Source organism: Stegostoma tigrinum, chromosome 4, assembly GCF_030684315.1.
Source record: "Stegostoma tigrinum isolate sSteTig4 chromosome 4, sSteTig4.hap1, whole genome shotgun sequence".
Classification (NCBI taxonomy): Eukaryota; Metazoa; Chordata; class Chondrichthyes; order Orectolobiformes; family Stegostomatidae; genus Stegostoma; species Stegostoma tigrinum.
The window spans coordinates 14,283,293-14,309,721 of record NC_081357.1 but is presented as its reverse complement, the minus strand read 5'-3'; the positions used below and the strand labels follow the sequence as shown (position 1 = coordinate 14,309,721).

The following is a 26,429-nucleotide window of genomic DNA, read 5'->3' as shown; positions in this document are numbered from 1 at the left end:
TCGCCACTGTTTTGGAAAGACTGTCTGATCTTCTTTATTTTGAAAAGAAAACCTTTTACAAAAGTAACTAACACTCATATGCCCCTGTATAAATCCACTGTCCAAAAATGACATTTATCTGTAGCTACTCCTCATAAGACTGTTCAGAACATATTTTTGAAAATTAGGTTTATGTGAAACAGCTCTGAATTATCTACATCAATTACAAATTTAGCATACAAGTAGCTAATCAGATACCTCCAAAATTGGTAATGGAAATTGCAATGGATGCTTATCGAAACCCAGTTCAATAGAATGTGGTGCATCAGTTTTGTATTACACAAACAAGGTTGCTGGAAAAGCTCAGCAGGTCTGGCAGCAGTTTTGTGTTGTTTGCTGAGATGAATCTTTGTTAAACCATCTCAATGGCTTGGTCTCCACAGCCTTCTGCAGCAATGAGTGCCACAGATTAACCACGCTCTCGCTGAAAAAAATTCTTCCTCATTTCAGTTGTAAAGTTTTGTCCCTTTACTCTGAGCCTGTGCCTTTTAATTCAGTCAGACTCCCCCATCATCCTTCTAAACTCTCTCGATAGAGAACCAGAATCCTCAATTGCTCCTCATATGACAAGCCCTACATGCTCGGGATTATTCTTGTAAGCTTCCTCTGGACCTCTAAGGCCACACATCCTTCCTTAGAAATGGGACACAAAATGGCTGACAATATTCCAAATTCGGTCTGAACAGAACCTTATGCAGCCTCAGCAGTACATCTCCACATTCTGGCCGTCTTGAAATGAAAGCTAATATTGCATTTGCCATTTTAAAGTATAATTACACTGTGGCTAAAGCAGAAGGTTTTGCAAAAAATGAGTCTGACTAGGGAAACAGTGAAGAAAGATATAATCTAGGGATCATGGGCTGCAGGATTGTTGGATACTACAGTGCCGTCCTGGGTGGAGAAGGTGGAAAGTAGAAGTTATATTTTGTATGCGGAGGGAGCACTTACAGAAAATATCCTGCTTTGCCTGGCATCTTATCTTGTTCTGCATGATATTTGTCCATTCTCCAAGCCATGCTGTGAACCAAGGGAATGCCTGAACACATCCATGTTTGGGAGTAATGGCTTTTGCAGTAGCCTTGGAATTAGCAAAATGTGAAAATCCTGGAACTCTCTCCTTAACAGAACTGTGGTTGTGCTAATCTAACAGGGACTGCAGCAGTTCAAGAGGAGTCAGACCAGCAGCTTCTAAAGGGCAGTTTGGAATTGGCAATAAATGCTGATCGTCCAGTGGTGCTCACATCCGCTGAATAATTATTTTTCAAAATACTACACCATTTCCTGTTGACGTTTACAACTTGAAATATTTACACACAGCACCAGGCACTTATAAAGTCATAGCAACAACCAAAAGTAAAAGACAACAGCTAATCTGTAAGTAATTGATGGTCACTTTAATTAGCCCCTGCGTGCTGCTGAATACATGTTCAGTTCAGTATGAGGCTACAGTGAGAGATAGCTGGAGCTTCATAATGACAGCACAGCTGTCTTATTGGCATTAAAGTGTCACAATGAGCCTGTTATAAGACCAAATGATATAGGAGCAAAAGTAGGCCATTCGGCCATTGAATCCACTCCACCATTCAGTGAGGACATAGCTGATCTGATAATCCTCAAGTCCACTTGCCTGCCTTGTCCGCATAACCCTTAACTCCTTTACTGTTTCAAAATGTCTGTCTTAACCTTGAAAAATCTTAAGGACTCAACCTCAACAGCTTGCTGCTGTAAAGAATTCCATAGATTTACTAACCTCCATGAAGAAATTCCTCCTCATCTTTGTCTTAACTGGGCGACCCTTTACTCTGAGGTTGTGCCCTCTCATCCTAGACTCTCCCACAAAGGAAACAACAATTGCACATTGACTCTGTTAAGCTTCCTTAGACCTTACATAATGCAGCGAGGCCTCCTTTCATTCTTCTACATTCTGACTGCAGGGGCAACTCCCTCAACGTCGCTTCGTAAGACTGTCCCCCTAAAGCTGAACTGCCTCTAATGCCAGTATATCTTCCCTTAAGTAAGGAGAGCAAAATGGTTCATGGCATTCCAGCCATTGCTTGATCAATGCCTTATATAATTTTAACAAGACCTCTGTATCTTTATACTCCATTCCCTCTGAAATAAAGGCCAACATTCCATTTACCTTCACTGTAACCTGTTGAATTTTTATGCTAGCTTTTTGTGATTTACACATGCATGAGCAACCCCCCCCCCCCCCCCGCCCCACCAACAATCAATCATTGTGCTACAGATTTCTGTGGTCTTTCTCAATTTAAATAATATCCAACTCCTCTACTCTTCCTGCCACATTATATTTTGGCTGTCAGTTTTTCCTAGCTCACTCAACATATCTATATTCCTCTGTAGATTATTTGTGTAATCTTCACTTCTTGCCTTCGCACCCCATTAGTCTCAGGTTGCCATCTTTAGAAAGCCACTTTGCCCCAACTATCTGCCTTCTAATAGTTAATCTATCCTCTATTAATACTTGGATTTTTACCTTGTTAAGTAGCCTTATGTACATTGCCTTATCAAATGCCTTTTAGAAATCTGTATTATGTATCATCCAATGATTTTCCTGTACCCATCCTGCTTCTTTCCTCCTCAAAGAATTCAAATAATTTGTCAGGCATGATATCCCTTTCATGAAATTGTGCTGACTTCACTTGATTACAGTTTGCATTTGTAAACATTCTGTAAAGTTCCTATAGCCGTTCACTATACAGTTGCTGGTGTGATTCCCACCAAAATTGCACAAAAGAAGCTATTTCGTCACTTAGACTCCCCAGACACATTGGTGCTAACAAACTCAGTTCTCCAGCGTTAGCATCATGACTCTCCATATTATCTATACTTCATAAACTGGTCAACAGTGGAAAGATATAGCTAACAAATTTCAATATAGAGAAGTGTGAGGTAAAACATTTTCGAATGAAAATTGAGCCGAGGCAATGTTAATTAACTTGTAACATTTTTAACTGAAAGAACTGGGGATGCTGTAAATCAGGAACAAAAACAAAGTTGCTGGAGAAACTTCCTCAGAACTTCCAGTTCTGAGGAAGGGTTACTGGACCCAAAATGTTAACTCCGTTTTTTTTCTTACACAGATGCTGCCAGACCTGCTGAGCTTTTCCAGCAACGTTATTTTTGTCACATGTTTGAACTGGCTTTATACATGCAGGTCTGCTAAATATTTTTCAGTCACTGGTTAGGTTAGAGTATAGTATTGATTTCTCTACTTTTAATTCCTTCTTCAAAAATGAATGAGACATTATCAGAATGTCGATTCCGTCGTACCTCAAATCGGAGAGCAAAATTATCAAACATAGAGAGGATGAAATTGTGGATATACTGAACTGATGCTTTTGATGAATTTTACAGAAGTCTAGATTACTTTCTGTTGGCTGCTAAACAACTAAGATTCATATCTAGCACCTGCAATAGAAAATGCAGCAGTCATTCTGAGAATGTTAGAATCATGAACTATCTGGTCAGAGTTTGCCTTCTCTTATGAATTAGGCATTGATTTATCTCATTTTGAAAACAATTTAACAAATCTACCCTCATGCTTCTTCAAAGGCATTCTATTAAAAGAAGAGTCAATCACTTCATCATTAATAACTGTTTCATTCTCTTGCAGATCAACTAAAAGGTCATTTAGAACAGAGGAGAATGCAAAGGGCAGCTAGTAGTAAGTATACAAATGATTCTAGAATCAATACTTGTCATCAATTAGTTGCTTAAAATATGAAGTGAAGAAATAAAAGATAACAGAAGGAATAGTGACCATATTTAAGTTTAAGATTTCAACGACAGAGGTGAGTAGTGCTGACATGCCGTAGAGTCACAGAGATGTACGGCACGAAGCAGATCTTTCTATCCAACCCATCCATGCTGACCAGGTGTCCTGAATTGATCTAGTCCCATTTGTCAACATTTGGCCCATATCCCTCTACACCCTTCCTATCCGTACACCCAACCAGATGCCTTTTAAATGTTGTAATTGTACCAGCCTCCACTACCTCTTCTGACATCTCATTCCATACATGCACCACTCTCTGTGTGAAATGGTTGCCCTTATGTCCCTTTTAAATCTTACCCCTCTCAATTTAAACCTATGCCCTCTAGTTTTGGACTCCTCTACCCTGAGGTAAGGACCCTATGTACGCCCGTCATGATTTTATGAACTTCTGTAAGGTCACCTCAAGCTTTCGACGCTCCAGGGAAAAATAGCTCCAGTCTATTCAGCCTCTCCCTATAGCTCAAACCTTCCAACCATGGTAATATTCTTATAAATCTTTTCTGAACCCTTTTAAGTTACACAATGTCTTTTCAGTGGCAGGGAGACCAGAATTGAACACAGTATTCCAAAAGTAGCCTAACTAATGTCTTGTGTAGCTGCGACATGACCTCCCAGCTCCTATACTCAATGCACTGACCAATAAAGCCGAGTGTACCAAACATCATCTTCGCTATCCTATCTACCTATGAACTTGCACTCCAAGCCGAACAGGGATATTCATTGAGCCTCCTCCTCCCAGATTTTGTTTCATTGTCCATCATCGTTCACAACTAATGTAGCAGGAATGCAAACCTTTGACCCGATCTGTTGGTTTTGGCAGTGCTGAGCACTGTCTTTTGATTTTTAGCATGTACTTAGTCCTGTGTTTTTCAGCTTTTGATGACTTGCTGATTTCAAAATGAACACCTCTGGTTCGAATGTTTAAACTAAACGTTACATTGAGGTCAATGAGCTTTCCCTGAACTGTCCTGTACTCTTTTCTAGGAAAGAATCTATACTTGTTTCTGAGCCCGGTCAGACATCCTTCAAACTGCTTTAAACTTTTAACATCTGAATTTCCTAATCTAAAATGATGTACAATATAATGACGACAAGTAAGGTAGCATCGCAATTTGTTGTGGAACTGAAAACCTTAATCTGACACTCACTTGGGTTTTTGTCCACAGCTTGGGTGCACAAGAGTTTGGAAATTCCCAGCTGTGTACTCAGCATTTAAAAGTGCTGTTCAAACATTGAATTTCAATCCATGGTAGGAATGGAGGCACAGGTTATATTAGAATTTGAGGCAGAAGCCGGGGGAAGATGCTAAGTAAAAGGTGGCATATGGAGGAGAACTGAACAGAAGTCTGTGTCAGGGCTGCAGCACCTTTTCAATTTTTCTATTGAAAACTAAGACATGCCTCCAGCTCTCGCCATTCACACCCTGTCACTTATATCATCCCAATGACCCATCCACGTTAATACATGCCAATGCAATCCCTGAACACACATAAATAACCATTTGTACCTTTCTTGCTAATGTATACTCTTTTACTAATCCATAACCCTTCATACATTTCATACCAACCGAAGCCCCTTCACCTGCACCCTTGCCCTCTATATCCCCTTTACCATCTGCCCATCCACCATGAACCTTTTTAATCTCTGCTTCAAATCAGCCCCAATTAATGCCAACACCTAGCCACCACCCTCTGCCCTTACATTACCTTGCCAACTCAACTAGTGTCACCATGTCAGAAATCACATGACACCAGGTTACAGTCCAACAGGTTTATTTGAAATCTCAAGCTTTTGGACCACTGCTCCTATCGGACTATAACTTGGGTTCATGTGACTTTTGACCTTGTCCACCCCAGTCCAACACCTGCACCTCCATGTCGTGAAGACAGCTCCGGACAATTGCTCAGAATAAATAAAATCAAGTTATGTAAAATAAAGTTCTAAGCATGTTTTACAGACCACTGCATTGAAAATAAATCTTGCATTCATAAAAACATATTGCTACATTTACATTCCTTCAACAACATAAAATCTTACAACAACAAACAATTCAGTCAAATACCTAATCCCTTATGGTGACCTTTGGAGTTCATAGTCCCATTTCAAAGCATCAATAGCTACCAACAACTGTGAACTGGCAGAGACCTTACAGTGGTAATATATGATTGTGTAATCATGCATGCAGCACCAATCCAATAATGGAAACCCTCAGCTCTCTGTTTATATACTGAAGAAGACCTTACTGGACTCAAAACATTAACACTGCTTCTCTCCCCATAGATGCCAGCAGACCTACTGAGTTTCTCCAATACTTTCAGTTTTTCTTTCATATTTCCAGCATCTACAGTATTTTGTTTTAATTTGAGTAAGAATAACATTTTTTTTAACACTCCACAATATCTTTCAAAGATTTTAAGGGCAGGACTTCTGATACCTTGATAATCTGAAAAACCTATTGGCCAGTCCTTTTGCCACATTTGGCACCCCTATTGACAAGTGTTTTGACAGTTGTTACAATTTATTTTGTCAAATCTGCAGACTGTTCTAGTGACCTTGACATTTAATGAGTTATTTCACATTTTGCCAACATTCACGTCTACTTTCAACAATCCATTGGAAATTTAAAGTCACATTTGGATGCAGGGCTTGCAATTTCCAGGTTTATCTGCCATTTCCACTGCAATATTAAGGCACTTTCCAGTGCAATACTAGCCTACTTGGAACTTCTTTGCTATTTTCAATGAATTCACATTAAAATATTGAAACATGGCCACTATTGGTAGAATGTGAAAGTCAAATATTAAAAGTTAAAACTGGCAACAGGCAAGTTCTCTATATAATTATAGACCTCTACCTCCCAGAGAAATCTATGATCTTCTCTGTAGGATAAAAGGGCTTACCTTGAACAAAAAATGTACAGCATAGTGGTTCAGTGCTTATCACTGCTCCCTCACAGTGCCAGTGTCCTGGGTTTGAATCCAGCCTCAGGTGACTGTCTGCCTGGAGTTTGCACATTCTGCATGGGTTTGCTCTGGGCATTTTAGTTCCCTCCCGCAGCCCCAAGATGTGTAGGTTAGGTGGATTAGCCATGGGCTATAGGGTCAAGGGGTGGGCCTAAGTGGATGCTCTTTGGAGGGCCTGTATGGATTCAATGGATCAAATAGCCTGCTTCCACACTGAAGGGATTCTATGAAAATCTAGGAATTAGAACAGGCCTTCACTCAGGTATTTCACAGCCAATAAAGGGCTTGAATGAAGCACAAAATATACACAAGCAAAAATGTGCTCTGCCTGAAGATTACCAGCAGACATGAAACATAGGGAGAGGAGAAATTCATTTGTGTCGCATCAATTTTTGACAGCACAAAAGACATCGATTTCTCAGTGGCAGGGAGGGCCACAGGCTACTTGTTACCTGTGCAGCATTCACACCAATGTTATCAAAGGAAGTAATCCATATAATGGATGGTTGTGAATAGATGTGAAGCTAGAGAAGTACAGCCAGCGAGAAGCAGTAAGGTCAACGTTTTGAGCCAAAACCCTTCATCAGGATTGGCGAGGCGGGAGGGGAGCCCAGAAGTAAAGAGATACAGGGAGTGGAGCTGGGTGGGATGGTGATAGGTGGATGCAGGTAGGGTATTGTGATTGGACAATGAGAAGGGTGGAGCAGATAGGTGAATAGGAAGATAGACAGGCTAGATCAGGTCAGGAGGGGGAGAGCTGGACATGGGATAAGGCTGGCAGTGGAGGGATTTTGAGGCTGGTGAAGTCAATATTGAGGCCATTGGGCTGTAAGCTCCCAAGGTGAAATATCAGGTGTTGTTCCTCTAGATTACATTTGGCCTCATTCTGACAGTGGAGGAGGACAAGGATGGACATGTCGTCAGGGGAATGCGGCGTGGAGTTAAAGCGGATGGCAACCAGAAGGTCTGACCAGTTGTTGCTTGAAGAGCTCAGATGCTCCGCAAGCTGGTCCCCGAGTCTGCGTTTGGTCTCCCTGATATAGAAGAGACCACATCAGGAGCAACGGATGCAAGAGATAAGGTTGGATGACGTGCAGGTGAAATTCTGCCAGGTATAGAAGGATTATTTGGAGTCTTGGATAGAGGTGAAATGGGAGGTATGGGGCAGGTGTTGCACCTCTTGAGGTTGCGGGGAAAAGTACCGGGTGGAGTGGAGGAGTTTGAGAGTAGTGTAGAGCTGATGATGGAGTTACAGAACAAATGGTCCATGCAGAAAGCAGATAGCGGTGGGGAAGGAAATATCTTCTTTTGGTGGTGAGGCCTCATTGCAGTTGGCGGAAATGTCACAGGATGATGCGTTGGATTTGGAGGTTTGTGGGATTGTATGTGAAGAATAAGCGGCCTCTATCCTTACTGGTGTTGGGGGGAGGGGTTTTGAGAGCCTAAGTGCGGGAAGTGGAGGAGATGCAGTTGAGGGCATATTTAATTACAGAGAAGGGTAAATAAGGGTTCCTAAATTGGAAGGCTATCTGGGATGTCTTGGAGTAAAATGTCTCATTGCAGGGGCAGATGTGATGAAGGCAGAGCAATTGAGAGTATTGGACAGCATTTTTGCAGGAGGGTGGGTGAGAGGAAGTGTAGTCGAGGTAGCTGTGGGAGTCAGTAAATTTGAAATGAATTTCAGTGGTGTGTTGGTCTCTAGAGATGGAGACGGAGAGGTCCAGGAAGGGGAGGGAGACGTCAAAAATGGTCCGGCGTGGAAGGTTTTGGATGAAGTCTTTGCGGGAGCATGAAGCAGAACCAATGCAGACATCAACATAGCAGAGAAAAAGGTGAGGAATGGTGTCGGTATTGTTGTGGATCCACAACCTACATCCACCTATCACCTTTCTACCCACCCTTCCCCCAGCCCTACACCGCCCCACCTCTATTAACTTATGGGCTCATTCCCCTCCCCTGTTCAGATGAAGGGTTTTGGCCTGAAATGTTGACTTCCCTGCTCCTCACATGCTGTCTGATCTGCTGCGCTTTTCTGGCTTCACCTCTATTGAGTCTGGCTTCCAGCATCTGCAGTCCTTACTGTCTCCAAGTTAATGGTTGGTTGGCCTACCTCCCCCAGTGCATCAGATTATGTCTGCGTAGGACCAGTAGAAATGGCGCGACAATAACAAATGCCCTTTCCAAGATGCTTTCCATTTTGCAAATTTGCCAAATTCCCCAAATTCCCCCGTCTCTGTATAACTAATAACAAGCCATCTTTCCAAACTGCCACAGCTTTTTATAAACGTTTTTGTTGATAGTTTGCCTTTATGTGTTTGCCCGTCATTTGTTGCTTTAGCTTGCGAAACAGACAAGCATTGCAGCCATACCTTTCACTCAATTGCTCCGTGGCTGAATTCCAGTCATCACTCAGCTTTCTGGAAGCGATGTTTCTCATTCGGTTGGAATTGGATCATCAACAGTGATTAGAATCAGTCTTTAATGCCTGAATTCTGTGAATATTCTGCTATGAGGTCTATTTACAGTACGCCTGTTACAAGTTTCAGTGTATGCATGGTTTAAAGACCTTGTAAATGCAGCATTCAGCACGAAGGAATTTGGGTAAACCAAACATCTGTCACTTACATCAAGAATAGCTACCAATCAGTTTAATTGGCAGTTTAAATGATAAAACTTTTCATGCATAGGATGGTCAGGTTAGCACGTGTGTGAAATTTGTTGGCATCTGTCAAAAAATTGCTTGGTATCACTGGCCCTGATCCAACCTTAACCCAAGATGAAGTTGTAAAGAATGGTTTATTTGAAAGAGGTAACATTGCAGAACCAGGCCCTGGCTCCCATATGCTCCTTCTGACATGCATCTTCAGCAATTAAGCACAGATCTCACTAAGCATGACAATTCGATAATCAATAATTGTGAGAAGTTTATCTCCATTCTTTACAAGACCAGTAATTTTATGAGGTTCTCTGTGGATACAGGAAAATAAGTAAAATTTATTAACAACTGAGCTAACTTTGATGTACCATTTTGAGAGCCTGTGCAATGGCAAATATTCACATTAGGGAACGTTTTGATTTTCTTCCAAAGTTGACTTGCCATCATGGTGCAGACAAGTTGGACTGAAGGATCTATTTCCGTGTTGCATGACTGTATGACTCCACCTGTGTCCAACTGTTCCTTCCATTATAGCACAATGGGACTCAGTATCTATAATGCTAGCACTATTTGTCTCTGAGAGGAGCTCTCTTCTGGTTTTTCTTTCAGTAAGGATTGAACAATCAGGCTATTGTGCAGCAGAATAGCTGAGAACTAGTTTGCCTCATCTGTAGGATGCTGTAGCTTGGCATGATGGCTCACTGGTTAGCTCTGCTGCCTCACAGCGCCAGAGAGCCAGGTTCGATTCCACCCTCGGGCGACAATTTGTGTGGAGTTTGCACATTCTCCCCTGTATCTGTGTGGGTTTCCTCTTCCAGTCCAAACATGTGCAGGCTAGGTTGGTTAGCCACGGGAAATGCAGGTTACAGAGATAGGTTGGGGGATGGGTCTGATGGGATGCTCTTCAGAGGCTTGGTGTGACTTGATGGGCCAAATGGCCTGCTTCCACACTGTAGGGATTTTATTATTGTCCAGCCTAGATTAGAGAGAGTAAGAGTTAATGTGAGTTGTTCAGAATGGTGGTAGCCCTCAGATTTAATTTCTGGGCCACTCCCGATCAATATCCCCATCACTGATTGGTAGTGGACTTCAAAGGAGCTGTGTCAAAATTTACAGATTATATCAAAATAGGACATATGGATACTGCTTCAGAACAACAAGGGAAAGTATAAAGAGATATTGTTGAAATGGAGTAATGAGATAGAGGTCAAAATCATTTACTGTAATGTAAAAATAATGATTAAATATATACTGAATGTAAATAGGTTCATGTTCTAACACAACAGAGGAACTTGTGAAGCAGGTTAATAGAATATTAAATGAAGTAATTCAGGTTTATTGAGCATTTAAAAGGAAGACTAATCAAACTCAATATTTTAATTCAGGAAATATAGAGTGAACTTTACACAGAAACAGTGACCCCGTCCCGTAGAGACATCCCATTATTGTTCGATCAGCTCTGCATGTTTAAAGCCTTCCCTCCTTATGCCAAACCTCACACATCTCTTACTGGGGCCTGTCAGACCACTCACTTTCCAATCTGGCTCCCACAACAGTTGTTATATGCTTACAAGTCAGTAACATGAGCTCTGCTATGTGACCCAGAAGAACTGAGTTGATTTTATGGCCATGGGGCTATTCATCTACTCAGGAAGAGATCTATGCCCATTTCTGGGAGAAAATTTCATCTTCAAGAACCAGCTGCCATTCAAATGGGAACATAGAAAATAGTAGTGGGAGTAGGTTTTGACCCCTTTCATCCTGCTGCACCATTCAATAAATGGCTGATCATCCAATTTGGTACCCTTTTCCTGCTTTCTCCCCAAACTCTTTGATCCTTTTAGCCCTAACAACTATGTCTAACTCCCTGAAAATATTCAGTGCCTTGGCCTGAACAACCTTCAGTGGCAGAGAACTGGACAAACTGACTGCTGTCTGGGCGAAGAAATTTCTCCTCATCTCAGCCCAACATGACTTACCTCATATCCTTAAACTATGACCTCTGGTTCTGGACTTCATCGGCAACATACTGCCCACATTTAGCCTGTCCAGTCCTTTTAGAATTTTGTAGGTTTCTATGAGATCTCCCTTTCATACTTCTAAACTCCAGTGAATATAGTCCTAACTGATCTTGTCTGTCATCATAAGCCAGTACTGCGTTCGTCAGATAAGAGGCCCAAAGCTGCATGCAGTATTCCAGGTGTGGTGTCACAAAGGTTTTATGAACAACTGGGGCAAGCCATCCCTGCACTTGTACTTGAATCCTCTTGCTATGAAGGGCAACATATTGTTTGCCTTCTTCACTACCTGCTACATCTGCATACTGCTTTCAGTGACTGGTCTACAAGGATACCCAGGTCTTGTTGCATCTCCCGCTTTCCCTAATTTCTGTAGTATCTAGTGCCTGTCTATTCTCTGTTGCTGACTGTGGTAGCAACTGCTAGGACTAGATACATCCCCAGTGTCTCCGGAGCCATATGAAAAGGTGAGTGAGAATATGTCACTGAACCCAGGCTGGCTGGCCCTGACAACAAGTGTGTTGGGAGCCAGAAATGGGAGACAGGACTCAGAAACCTGGGTCACATAGAATTATTGAGTATCGGGTGTGGGGGATTGTCTGTGTGTGTCCGTGTGCAACTGTAATGAAGAGTTAAAAAGAACACTAATTAAGAACACTAATTATAATAGCTTGTAGCTGTACAGTCTGCACTATATGAAGGGTGTTGAAGCTGTAGGAGGAATGCTATGCAGATTAACTGTATTTTGCTGGATATAAAGAAATGCAAATATGAAAGAACCTTCAAAAATCGATCCTTTTCTTGCTGGAACATTGATAAATCAGAGGCTGCTAAAATTATGAATAGTTGAAACAGGGTAAATGGAAGTAGACTGTTTCCATTTACTTCAGGGTTCAAAAGCAAAATGCCCTGGATACGAGATTAAACATAGATGGAATGGATAACCTTCTCCACCACACTGAGTTGAGAGGTAGTGAAATTCACTTCCAGGCTTAGTGGTTGAGACAGAAACTGTTTAAGCATGAGGTTGGATAGTGGTTGGGAAAAAACAATGTTACGGTACAGAAATGTGGACAAACTCTCCGACACCACCTCCTACCGCCCCCTTGATCATGATCCCACCCCCGAGCACCAAACCATCATCTTCAACACCATCCATGACCTCATCACCTCAGGTGACCTCCCACCCACAGCCTCCAACCTCATTGTTCCCCAACCCCGCATGGGCCGTTTCTATCTCCTTCCCAAAATCCACAAACCCGCCTTCCCTGGCTGACTTATTGTCTCCACCTGTTCCTGCCTCACCAAACTCATCTCCACCTATCTGGACTCCATTTTCTCCCCCTTGGTCCAGGAACTCCCCACCTACGTCCGTGACAGCACCCATGCCCTCCACCTCCTCCAGAACTTCTAATTCCCTGGCATCCAACCCCTCATTTTCACCATGGACGTGCAGTCCCTATACACCTGCATTCTGCATGCAGATAGCCTCAAGGCCCTCTGCTTTTTCCTGTCCCGCGGGCCCGACCAGTCCCCCTCCACCAACACCCTCATCTGCCTAACCGAACTCGTCCTCACCCTCAACCACTTCTCTTTCGATTCCTCCCACTTCCTACAGACAAAGGGGGTAGCCATGGGTACCCGCTTGGGCCCAAGCTATGCCTGCCTCTTTGTAGGTTACGTGGAACAGTCCCTCTTCCACAACTACACCCGTCCCAAAACCCACCTCTTCCACCGTTACATTGATGACTGTATTGGCACCGCCTCTTGCTCCCAAGAGGAGCTCGAACTGTTCATTCACTTCACCAACACCTTCCACCCCAACCTTAAGTTCACCTGGGCCATCTCCAACACATCCCTCACCTTCCTAGACCTCTCTGTCTTCATCTCAGGCAACCAGCTAGAAACTGATGTCCATTTCAAGCCCACTGACTCACACGGCTACCTAGAATACACCTCCTCCCACCCACTCACCTGCAAAAATGCCATCCGCTATTCCCAATTTGCATCCGCCACATCTGCTCCCACGATGAGGCATTCCACTCCCACACATCCCAGATGTCCACGTTCTTCAAGCACCACAACTTCGCCCCCACAGTGGTCAAGAACGTGCTTGACCGTGTCTCCCACATTTCCCGCAAGACATCCCTCACACCCCGCCCCCGCCATAACCGCCCCAAGAGAATCCCTCTCGTCCTCACATATCACCCCACCAACCTCTGGATACAACGCATCATCCTACAATACTTCCACCATCTACAATCCGACCCCACCACCCTAGACATTTTTCCATCCCCACCCTTGTCTGCCTTCTGCTGAGACCACTCTCTCCGTGACTCCCTTGTCCTCTCCACACTCCCCTCCAACCCCACCACACCCGGCACCTTCCCCTGTAACCACAGGAAGTGCTACACTTGCCCCCACACCTCCTCCCTCACTCCCATCCCAGGCCCCATATTAAGCAGATGTTTACCTGCACATCTGCCAATGTAATATACTGTATCCACTGCACCCGGTGTGGCTTCCTCTACATTGGGGAAACCAAGCGGAGGCTTGGGGACCGCTTTGCAGAACACCTCCGCTCGGTTCGCAATAAACAACTGCACCTCCCAGTCGCGATCCATTTCAACTCCCCCTCTCATTCCTTAGATGACATGTCCATCATGGGCCTCCTGCAGTGCCACAATGATGCCACTTGAAGGTTGCAGGAACAGCAACTCCTATTCCGCTTGGGAACCCTGCAGCCCAATGGTATCAATGTAGACTTCGCAAGCTTCAAAATCACCCCCTCCCCCACTGCATCCCAAAACCAGCCCAGCTTGTCCCCGCCTCCCTAACCTGTTCTTCCTCTCACCTATCCCCTCCTCCCACCTCAAGCCGCACCTCCATTTCCTACCTACTAACCTCATCCCGCCTCCTTGACCTGTCTGTCTTCCCTGGACTGACCTATCCCCTCCCTACCTCCCCACCTAAACTCTCTTCTCCACTTATCTTCTTTTCTCTCCATCTTCGGTCCACCTCCCCCTCTCTCCCTCTTTATTCCAGAACCCTCACCCCATCCCCCTCTCTGATGAAGGGTCTAGGCCCGAAACGTCAGCTTTTGTGCACCTGAGATGCTGCTGGGCCTGCTGTGTTCATCCAGCTACACACTTTATTATGTGGAGACCTGTTTGCTTGTGTGCCAACGTGGAGTGGGTGAACCAAAAGACCTGCTTCCTTCTGTTTCCAAAATTACCACACACAGCCCGCCTCAGCCAGCCTGCTACTTTCATGGTCTGCTGCCTGCCTGTCTGGGATTAAAGTTTGATGGCAAGTCTGTTGTAGCCAAGAATATTGTAAGTGCCTGCCCTTTATCACTTCTGTTTTAATCGTAGAGAAGTTTCAAAACTGATTGGCAGTCTCATAATTGTAGACAGACTTCTCAATATTTGGCTCTGATCACTCATCACAGTGAGCACATCTAACTTAAAGGTAAACATTTGAATTCAGCTATTCCTTTCCACTTCACTGTTAGCCTGATTTACTGTATTCAGCTTTTCGCAGACCATTGTGAAAACTGTTTCGCCAGACTTGAAGTAATTTTCAGACTCAGAGTAGGAAAGAGTGTGTTGCTGTATAAAATTAACAATTTCAACTCTCTTTTTGACAGAGTGAGTGAGAAAGAGAGAGAGACTGTTATTGCTTGTCATTCCTGCCAAGATTGCATTCCTGAGGCCCAGGTTTTACTTCCCAGATTTTCTGCTATCTTCTGATCTGATTTGAACTTGGCAGGATTTGAATCTGTAAAGTTTTCTTTTAAAAGAAGGGGGAATTTAAACAAAACTTTCCTGCAAAACTCATCAAGCGAAAGGGTTGTCTGGAGAGCAGTGAAGTGAAGCAGATCGTGTAACCAGATATTGTCGTTGCCCTCAGCTCCATTGCCATTCAATAAGTCCCAGTGACCCCAAGTTCAAAGCAAATTAAGCATCATTTTCAAACTGACTGATTTAAAGTGGTAAAACCCCACCATTTATTGACAATAATGGAAAACTTCCACTTAAACAAATCAAAATTTAACTTTAGTTGAACTGGACGAGAAATGATTTGGATTAAAACAATAGATAAATTGCATTTGTAGGAAAAAAACTGGAAATGTTAAAATTAAGTGAGAAAACTGGTAGAAGCAAACATTTGGTACAATAGCATCTTAGAAAAGAAAGTATATTATAACATTCCAGGAGAAATTTCCAGTAAGAATCGGAAATCAAAGCAATTTCCAAACTTGCAAGAAGCATGATGGTACAATTTTCTTCTGTTCATATTGTCGCTAATCAAGTTGGCATGAGAATAAAACAAGGTTCTTCACTTTATTCTTATATAAACTCATTTACCCTAGACTATATGAGCATTACCTTTGATCTCCGCCACAACAGCACTCTCCAGTCTCTGACTCGATCCTTTCCTTGTCATCTGTCCAAGCTGAACCAATTGTTCACAGTTGTGGTGTAGCCCAGAGATGATATCTGCCATGTTTCAGCTCCATCACCAATCCTACTCACTATACACTCCGTATGGTCACCTAACCCCAGACCTATCTCAATATATCAATTCTTGTTTTTATCATTTCCAGACTTGGCTATTTATATGTTATCTTATCTCTCTTCTCACCTTTCACATGAACTAAAGTTCACCCAAAACTCTGCTGCCGGTGTCCATTCCCTAAATGCCTATTTCACACCAAGACTCATCACTGTGCTGCTGACTCAGTTCAGCTCCCAATTTAGCAATGCACCAATATTAAAATTAGCATACTTTGTTTTAAATCCATAGCCTCAAACCTTCCCTCCTTACGTCCTAGATCTGTGCCCCTCAAGTTATAGCTTCATGTGCATCCTTGATTTTAATTTTCTATCATATTCCACTCGTATTAATAAATGGAAATACATAACCTGTTTACACATTATGCTTTCTTGTGTCTTCAATTCTACTCCTTTTGTATTTTGCCCTCTGCTTCTTTTCAGTTTGTGGCAACTAACCCCTAGCTAACTTCTCATCCCTATAAAAATGATGATAGATTAATTGATTGATTAATTGTTGTCACATGACCCAAGATACAGTGAAAAGTGTTGTTTTGCGTGCTGTATAGGCAGATCATGTCATATAAAGCGCATCAGGGTAGCAGAACAGAGTGCAGAATACAGTGTTACAGCTGCAGAGAAGGTGCAGAGAGAGAGATCAGAATTTACATTTGAGAGGTCCAATCAAAAGTCTGATAACAGTGGGCAAGAGCTGTTCTTACATTGATTCATATGTGTATTCAAACTTTTATATCATTTGCCCACTTGAAGAGGGTGAAAGAGAGTATAACAGGGGTGGGAACGATCTTCAATTGTGCTGGGTCTGCTTTTCTCAGGAAGTGGGAAGTCTGGATGGAGTCAATGGATGGAAAGCTGGTTTGCGTGATGGACTGGCCTGTGTTTACAACTGTTTGTAGTTCCATTTAGTCTTGGGAAGAGCAGGTGCCGTGCCAGGCTGTGATGCATCCAGATAGTAAGCTTTCTGTGGTGCATGTATAAAAATTGGTAAGCATCCTTGTGGACATGCTGAATTTCCTTAGCCTCCTGAAGAAGGAACATGATCTGACCCTCTCTAGAAGGATTAAATTCCTCTTCTGATCCTGCTGAGCACAAAATACATAATAAATAATTTGAGATAGTGGAATACACAAAATAATTAATTACTGGAACTAAGCCACATAATTCACTTCCCCTTTCAACTCACAAGCCATGTAGCCCCATCACAGTGCACTGTGTTGCATATTAGGCAACTCTGACACATTTACTTTGCCTATGTTGTTAAATTTACGCAGGAGTTTGGTAAAGAAGTTTATTTAGAGTTTATATCTATATGTGAAGTACAGAAAATTTACTCTATGCTGAGTTTTATCTGATTCAATTCAATGATATGGTCTGCCTGTAGTCAAACTGATAATAAATCCTGAAAATCTATGGATGCTGAAAATCAGAAACAAAAACAGAAATTGCTGGAAAAGCTCAGCGGGTCTGGCAGCATCCTTGGAGGGAAATCAGAGTTAACGTTTTGGGTCCATTGACCCATCCTCAGAACTGATGGTAGCTCGGAAAATGTTGTATTTTATTCAGCACATAGGGTGGAGGTAAGGAGCAAATGGTAGTTAGAGATAGAGCCCATAAGGACAGAGAAGAGTTGGACAGGAAAAGAATGGATAACGTTCAGCCTAAAAGAATGAGTAGCTACTGATGGGGATTATTAGTGGCTAACAATTGGTTATGCGTAATAGCTGACCATGTGATAACAAGACGTGGTGTCTGGGATTTGGGGTAAAGACATGGGTGAAGGAGCCTCAAGCCCTGTTGAACATGATATTGAGTCCAGAAAACTTTAGAGTTCCCAAGTGGAAAAATAAAGTTCTGTTCTTCCAGCTTGGATTGAGCTTCACTGGAGCCCCACAGCAAACTTGAGACAGAGATGCTGCCCAGAGAACAAAGTCGTATGTTGAAATGGCCGGCAATTGGAAGCCCAGGTATTTTTTGCAGACAGAACAGAAAGGGTGAAAGAAATAAAGAAGGAAAGAAAAGTGTTATGTGAAGGGATTCACCACCTTGTTTCCTGACTAATATTTCTGTTAGTAAAGTCTTAAGATTTTGGAGGTGTAGTTGTATCCATGAAGTTGCATGTATTGCAGACAGAATGTTTACTAATTTATGCCTAGGTACCTTTTCAAAATCCCCAAACGCTGAGGGCCAATAAGCAATTATAAATAGAGATTATGTAACATCTTTTGTGACTACTGGTGCCCTAAGTGCTCTACAGTAAATGAAATGTTTTAAAATGCAGCTTCTAATCTAAAGTAAGAAAAAAAGTAACCAATTTGTGTACAGCAAACTCCAGCAAAACAACAATATGATAATGACCATCCAATAGTTTTGTGATTTCATAGAACATAGAACATAGAACATTACAGCACAGGACAGGACTTTGGCCCTCGATGTTGTGCCGACCTGTCGTACCAATCTGAAGCCCATCTAACCTACACTATTCCATGTACGTCCATATGCTTGTCCAATGACGACTTAAATGTACCTAAAGTTGGCGAATCTACTACCGTTGCAGGCAAAGCGTTCCATTCCCTTACTACTCTCTGAATAAAGAAACTACCTCTGACATCTGTCCTATATCTATCACCCCTCAATTTAAAGCTATGCCCCCTCATGCTCGCCGTCACCATCCTAGGAAAAAGGCTCTCCCTATCCACCCTATCTAACCCTCTGATTATCTTATATGTCTCAATTAAGTCACTTCTCAACCTTCTTCTCTCTAATGAAAACAGCCTCAAGTCCCTCAGCCTTTCCTTGTAAGACCTTCCCTCCATCCCAGCCAACTTCCTAGTAAATCTCCTCTGCACCCTTTCCAAAGCTTCCACATCCTTCTTATAATGCGGTGACCAGAACTGTACACTATACTCCAAGTGCGGCCGCACCAGAGTTTTGTACAGCTGCAGCATAACCTCATGGTTCCGGAACTCGATCCTTCTATTAATAAAAGCTAAAACACTGTATGCCTTCTTAACAGCCCTGTCAACCAGTTTAAGTATTGCCTAGGATACTGGGGACAATATCCTTGCTTTTCTGCAAATATTGCAGTAGGATAGCGAGTTTGGAGAAGATTTGTAGCTCAGGTTGAGGTTCTGGATGTGAGTTTGCTCACTGAGCTGGAAGGTTCGTTTTCAGACATGTCGTCACCATACTAGGTAACATCATCAGTGAGCCTCCGACGAAGCACTGGTGTTATGTCCTGCTTTCTAATTATCTGGTTAGGTTAGGGTTAGGTTACCTAACCAGATAAATAGAAAGCAGGACATAACACCAGCGCTTCGTCGGAGGCTCACTGATGACGTTACCTAGTATGGTGACGACACGTCTGAAAACGAACCTTCCAGCTCAGTGAGCAAACTCACATCCAGAACATTGCAGTAGGATAATTGACATTCATCTAAGGGAGCTGACATGACCATGCTGTAATACCCTAAAGTCTTTGTCATTATTTACTATCATTGGGGTTCTGAGAAAAGATCAAAAACATCAATAAGACGTTAATTCTGTGTCTCCGTCCATGGTTGCTTCCTGAACCTTTTCCGGTATCTTATATTTTTAATACTGTGGTCAATTTCTCTTTAAATAGTGCAATAGGATCTTCCACACCTGTCCTAGAAGGCGGATGTGTTAATTTTAATGTTTCATTTGAAAGATGGCACCTCTGACAATGTGACACTCCCTTAATTGGAACATAATTATCTATCCTAATATATTTGGTAACAGAATATCAATCACAGTTTTAAAGTTTATGATTGATCTACAGCTTTGACAGCTTTAAAAAAGTTATATATGCTCAAGAACCTCATGATTTACTGTGATGAATGAAGGGATTAAGAGGATTGTGTTCCCTCTCAAGGAGATTGAAGCCTTTTGTTTAGATGCTTTACTCACTGACTAACAATCAACAGCAGAAAAGATCATAGCTTATTTCCCACCATAACTGCTAAATCAAGGCAGTTTGTCTCCTTGGTCCATATCAACATAGTAATTAACCTAGGGCTTGGAAAAGTTTTTTATTTGAGTTTCTGATTATCCAAAGTCTTTTCTGTTATTCAAGCATAACGTTGTTTATGCGACCCTTATTTTGAAAGTTTTGCGGTTAAATAGCCTACATTTTCATGCCTGTACATTGTGATGCCTTGGATTCCTTTGTAATAATTATGCTTTTGTGCCTCTGAGTTGCCGAATGAACTTTCCCAATATGTTCAGTAATCTCAAAGGATAGGAATGCTCCAGTGCCATCTATTGGCAGGCTTAGTAATTACAATGTAATTTCACAAAAAGACTGGTTGGCTATTTGATAGTCATTTTTTTGGATGGACTGCAGCTTGAAATAATGGAACACATAACATTGTGCAGATAGCACCATCTAAAGGATTTTGCAGCCACACCTGTTAATGGAATTAGAGATAATATTTGGCTGTTTCAAGGATTGTCAAAGTTAATAGGATTGAATGTTCTTTGCTACTTAAATCAGGTCATATGATATTAAACTGTTTGGATCACTATCTTACATTATCATGTTGCTGTAATTAGCACTCCTGCCTCTAAGTTGTGAAAGTTGTAGCTTAAATTTGCAGTTCAGGCCATAATACATGATCAAGCTTGACACTTGTGAGAGGTGATACCTTTTGGATCAAGTGTTAAATCAAGCCCCTTTCTGGCTACTTAGGTGAATATAAAAAAAGTCTCATGGTAAATTAGAAAGATTATCAGGATATACACCTGGATACAATTCACCCCGATTCAACCCCATTGGCCCACTCAACAATTGCCACCAGATTCAAAATAATTTTAATTTGTTGGAGATAGCAGGTGTGGGCGGCCTTGGATCATTTCTTCCTAACGGTGTTTCTATAACTTTCGATGGAAATCGGAAGTGGCTGGGGTGTTGGGACCAAGTGTAATTGGAAGGCATCCAATATTGGCATTTTTCAATATATTCATCACATGTTGGTTACTCTGACAAGATCAGGATTTATTGCCAGTGTCTAATGGTCCCTGAGGAATTCTGATGTTTTCTTAAACTTCCGTGGTTGTTGTAATATATGACCACTCACAGTGCTATTTGGGCAGAATTCTGTCACAGTGACAGTGAAGGAATGGTGATTATATCCCTATGTCTTGTGGCTGGGTGGTTTGAAGGAGAATCTGTATGGTGTTCCATGTGCCGTCAGCTCTTTGGGTTCGTTTTGTGCCCTAGTGCGGTGTATTTGAAGATGTAGAAGGGGTTGCACATGAAGCAAAATGGATGGCCAGCCCTCCACCTTCCAAGTAACTCTCAAGCTGTCTCCCAATTTACAGTGAAGCGGGATGCCAAGCTGGCAGCTAGCCTGCCTGTCCTTAAGCAAGTTGAGGCCTTTGTTTTGTCAATTGAAGGACATTGAATGGCCTGTTTCCATCTGCACTGACATAATATGATAGATAAGGCAAGATGGAAGCAAAGCATCCTGCGTGCAGTTTGGAAAGGAAGGTAGTGTCCTTTTTTTGAGGGTTCGCTTGTGCCCAACAGCGGCAACTGTTCCCCAACCATCCCCAATCCCCTTGGCGAGATGGGACTCCCCATTTACACGCTAACCTCAAGAACAGAAATCCACAATCCCCTCCTCACACATTTTCATGAGTGCTGCCGAGGTGAGGGTGGAGTTTGTCCACAAGTTTGGTCTCTCTATCCCTGTCTGTTTCTCCACAATAATGCAGGGAGGCTGAAGAACTGTCTTCTGCTGGGCACAGACTGGTCCTTGAGAAAACAAGGTGTGGAGCTGGATGAACACAGCAGGCCAGGCAACACCAGAGGAACAGGAAAGCTGATGTTTCGGATCCTTTTGGAACTTCACTGGCCACAGGTCACCAACCTTGAAAAGAATCTCTTACCCCCGTTCACTGTTTCCTACCAATGAGCCAATTCTCGATTGAGACCAACATATTACCACCAACACCATCGGCCCTTATCTTATGACTTAACTTTTTGTGAGCTTGTTGAACACCTTCTGGAAGTCCAAATACAACACATCTATTAGTTCCTCTCTCTCCAATTTGTTCAGATTTCCTTGAAAAATTCTAATAAATTAGACACGATTTCCTTTTCATGCAGCCATTCTGACTCTGCTTGAATAGATTATGATTCCAAATGTTCTGCTAGTACTTCCTTAATAGTTGCTTCTGTTACCCACATTTTGCCTCCCTCTCACTTTAAAGAGGGATGTCCCATTGGCAGTTTTCCGATCCTTTAGTACTTCTCCAAAACCAAAGATTTTTGGAAAACTACAACTAATGCATCCGCTATCTCTGTAGTCACCTCTTTTTGGACCCTAGGTGCAAACCATCAAAGCAAGGGGACATATCTGCCTTCAGCCCCGTTGGTTTGATTAAAACTGCTTCTTTCATCATGGCAATGGTACTTGATTCCTCCTCAGCATTTTTGACTATTAATGAGATGTTCAAATTATCTTCTACCACAAAGACTGATTAAAAATATCTGTTTAACTCCTCTACCATTCCCTTGTCCCCATGACCATCTCTCCAGAATCATTTTCTGAGGGTTCTATGTTCACTTTTATCTCTGTCCTCCTTTTAATATATTTAAAGAATCTCCTACTGTCAGTTTTTATATTCTTTGCTAGCTTGACCTCACAGTTTATTTTCTTTGTCTTTTGTATATTTTTAGACCTCAGTTGGCTGAAAGAGGTTCTTTTTGATAAAAATATATTTTGTTCGTAAAACGAGAAAGCTTGAACTTGAATATTGAGAGTCTTCAACAATATTCAAGTCGCCATACATCATGCCCCCTTTGTCTCTTAGAAAACCTCAAGCTTTTCCATGGTTGCCTTGTAAGACCAGCTCCATTTGCAATTCAGCACCGCAGTTTCAATTGAAAATGAAAAGCACCCGACTTTTAGATTTAGCCCTCTAGCTCCAGGCTAGACAAATCATGCAGCCTCCTTTTTTTATTTCTTCATTAAATAGAGGTGTCGCTGGCTAAGACAGCATTTTTATTTTGCCCTTCCCCAGTTGAACTAATTGCCCAGGGGGTAGTTAACAGTTAACCACATCGCTGTGGTCTGGAGAGACATGTAGGTCAGTCCAGGTAAGGTGGCAGATTTCCTTCCCTGTATGGTGTATGTGGAGCAGGTAGGTTTTAGAACAGTCAAAAGTGGTTACGCAGTCACCATTAGGTTAAATGCATATCTTCATTTAATTCACCATCTGACGCAGGGGAGTTCAAACCTATGTTTCCAGGACATTTTGTCGAGTTCTGGATTACTAGTCCAGTGACATTACCATTAGGCCACTGCCTCCCCACATTCCCCATTCTTCCTTCATCATCTCTGACTCTAAACTGAGTTTGGGAACCTACATACAATTGGTGCAATGTGCATTAAAGTTGTATTTTACCTACTAAAGATGTAGACCTGCTAAAAATGATCTATTTTGCTTTGCATCTCAGTGATCTGCAACTGCTGAAGATTCAAAGCTTCAGCGAACAGAAAAAACACACAGAGAAATTAAATAAGGAAGCCACTCTAATCCCTACAATCTTTATCTAACGCAACTTGAGATGTTTCATACAGAATTGTAGATGGACTGTTACCTTCAAAATGGCTTCTTTTGATTCAGGACTATCTGTGGTGGAGTTAACAGCTCTTTCCAGATGCCCTGGTTACATGAAGAAACCTCCGAATTTACAAAGATATTTTTGGCTCCTTTGACCTGGAAACTGCATAAATAATTCAAATGTTTTAATACGGTTTAGTGTACTCCACCTGGTTCTATCAACACCTCAGAGATGGGTCATTCATTGTTAAGTTTTCCCACTTGCAACCTAGTCCTTTTTATCTAAAGACAGATCACCCTTTGAACTACCATACTTGAGGAGTTCTGGTAGTTTCTAAAGTCCAGGATTATAATTACCTTATTCCTACAAATGGAACCAAAACTAAAAGTTACCTCTGAAATAATAATACGTCATGAAGCCAGATAATTTTGACAACATGTTGTCTAAAACGGTACAAAGGGAGAGAACTCATAGTTATAACAATACCTAGAGATGGTCAGAGAGAATCAGAGGAAAAGGGAGAAGCAAGCTTGAAGAGACTGAGGATAGGAACAAGAGTACAAACTGGAAGAGAAACAGAAACCATGTAAAAACCGATGTTCTAAGTGCGAAAACAGCAACTAAAAGGTTGTGAAAATATACAAATGTAAAGAAGTAGAGAGGCTTAAGAATTAACTCTAGTGAGGTTTATTTTTCCCTGTTTGAAGTCTCAGCCGTGATAACATCTGATTGAAGTTATACATGAATGAAAACAATTAACAAAATATACACACTTTAGCATCAAGAGGCTTAATTGCCTGCAACTGCTGCAATAAAAGTGCCATGTAGGTACACCATCGAGACAGATTATACTTACTGCCCCTATGCAGAAAAGGTAGTGGCATGCAGTAAGCAGCATTTACACCAGTTTTAATGGTGTTGCCTGAGCAAAAATAAGGAACTTTCTTTTGAATGAATATTCGCAAGTTAGACCTGCATTTATTGCCCATCCCTAATTGCCCACAGGGCAGTTAAGAGCCACTCACATGGCTGTGGGTCCGGAGTCACATGTAGAACAGACAATGTAAGGACGACAGTATCCTACCCTAAATGACATTAGTGAACCAGATGGATATTTTCATGGACAATCGACAGCAGTTTCATGGTCTCATTAGATTCTTAATTCAAGATGTTCTTTTGAAAATGATATTTTGAAATTGCGACACTGAACATAATAAATCTGTCAACTTGAACCATTAAAAAATAACTTAAATGACTTGTCACTTCTACGTAGTTCAGCGTAACATGTTTCTAGTCTCACTATGTGGGTGGCTTTTTGTACACTAAAGGGCAAATAGGAAGCAATATGCCATACATTCTGCTTTGTGAGTGTGATATCTGGCTGAAGAATAAATACATTAAAAAACTCTATTCTAGCTTTAATCAGATAACAGTTGCATAAAAATTGGTTGCGTTATAATTGTAGCTCTGGGTATGAGTGGGCTACTAGTCAACATGTGAATAGATTCATTTCAAGTTTTCAGACAACACCTGATGAAGGAACTGTGCCCCGAAAGCTTGTGATTTTAAATAAGCCTGTTAGACTATAACCTGGTGTGACCTTTGACTTTGTCTACCCCAGTTCAGCACTGGGATCTCCACATTATGAATAGATTGGCACCATTGTACCAGCTCGAGGCATTGACTGATCATAAAAATAAATTAGCACCATCACCCTACAAGCTCTGAGTCTGGGCAGTCAGTCATGCACAAAGACCTAAGTCACAAAACCAATAGGAATACAATAATAATTGAACACTGTGGAGTGACCTGGTCCTGAGGTGGATGGGTGTCTGACAACAGTCTAATATTGATCAGCTGTAATTTAGGCAGAGCAATAACAGATGGAATTAGTCCTGATAAATCTGATTTGATTTGATATGTTATTTTTATTATTGAGGTGATGCATTTTGGAAGGTCTAATAAAGGAAGGATTTACATAATGAATGGCAGGTTATTATAGGTCTTAGGGAGTACTGGGGTACAAGTCCATCGATCTCTGAAGGTGTCAGCTCAGCTAGACTTGGTGATCAATCGTTGTTTTAACTCAGCCCATGGAATTAATTGGGACATTAAAGATGTTTAAAATGCTAATTATAAAATTATAGTTAAGATGTAGTTGCTGCTTTTTTAAAACTTCTGTTTCTTTAAAGAGAATAGATACATGAAGGATACTGTGTGCGTATGTCACCCAACTACTGCTCATGATGATTGTTACTGCTACCATTCTGGTTATGTACTTACGTGCTTTTTCAGCGTGATAAAGGAAAACTACTTCCTGGTCTAACTGGATGAGTCTTTTATAGTTAACAAGCTACGGTTTATTACATTTGAACAACTAGTTACAGTCTATGCTGATATGATAGACGTTGTTGCAGAGACCATGAAGACGACCTGGATCATGGGTCTCATTGTTTTGAGACTCTAAGCCGTTCTGCTCATAAGTTTATATGACATCATCGCAGTGGGTAGTGCTATGACAGTCCTCAGTATTAACTCTTCAGCCTCTTATGCAACAGAACAGGATGACTTTAAATGGAAGTTCTGTTGGCCATTTCCCCTCTGTCCTGTTTAATGAGAATACATTATTCACATTAACTATACTCTTTTCCTTCTGTTTTAAAACTCTACCTTGCTCCCATGAACAAAGAAATAAAGACTAGCGTTCAATAAGTGCCTCCCTCATAACCTCAGGATATCCCAAACTGCTTTCCAACCAACGTCAAACGTTTTGAAGTGTAATCACT

The 26,429-nt window shown here is 41.8% G+C and overlaps 1 protein-coding gene across 2 annotated transcripts in view; it reads left to right on the top strand.

Moving 5' to 3' along the window:
- Positions 1–26,429, top strand: part of kif6 (kinesin family member 6) — a 522,710-nt gene that overhangs the window by 419,562 nt on the left and 76,719 nt on the right. Inside the window, exons 16-17 of one of the 2 annotated variants that reach the window (XM_048531739.2) lie at positions 3,677–3,727; positions 7,670–8,484. In XM_048531739.2, coding sequence (XP_048387696.1) covers positions 3,677–3,727; positions 7,670–7,746 — 128 coding nt within the window. In that variant the 3' untranslated portion in view covers positions 7,747–8,484. Of the gene's footprint in view, positions 1–3,676; positions 3,728–7,669; positions 8,485–26,429 lie in introns of those variants that run through there. The other variant, XM_048531738.2, reaches the window with a different exon arrangement.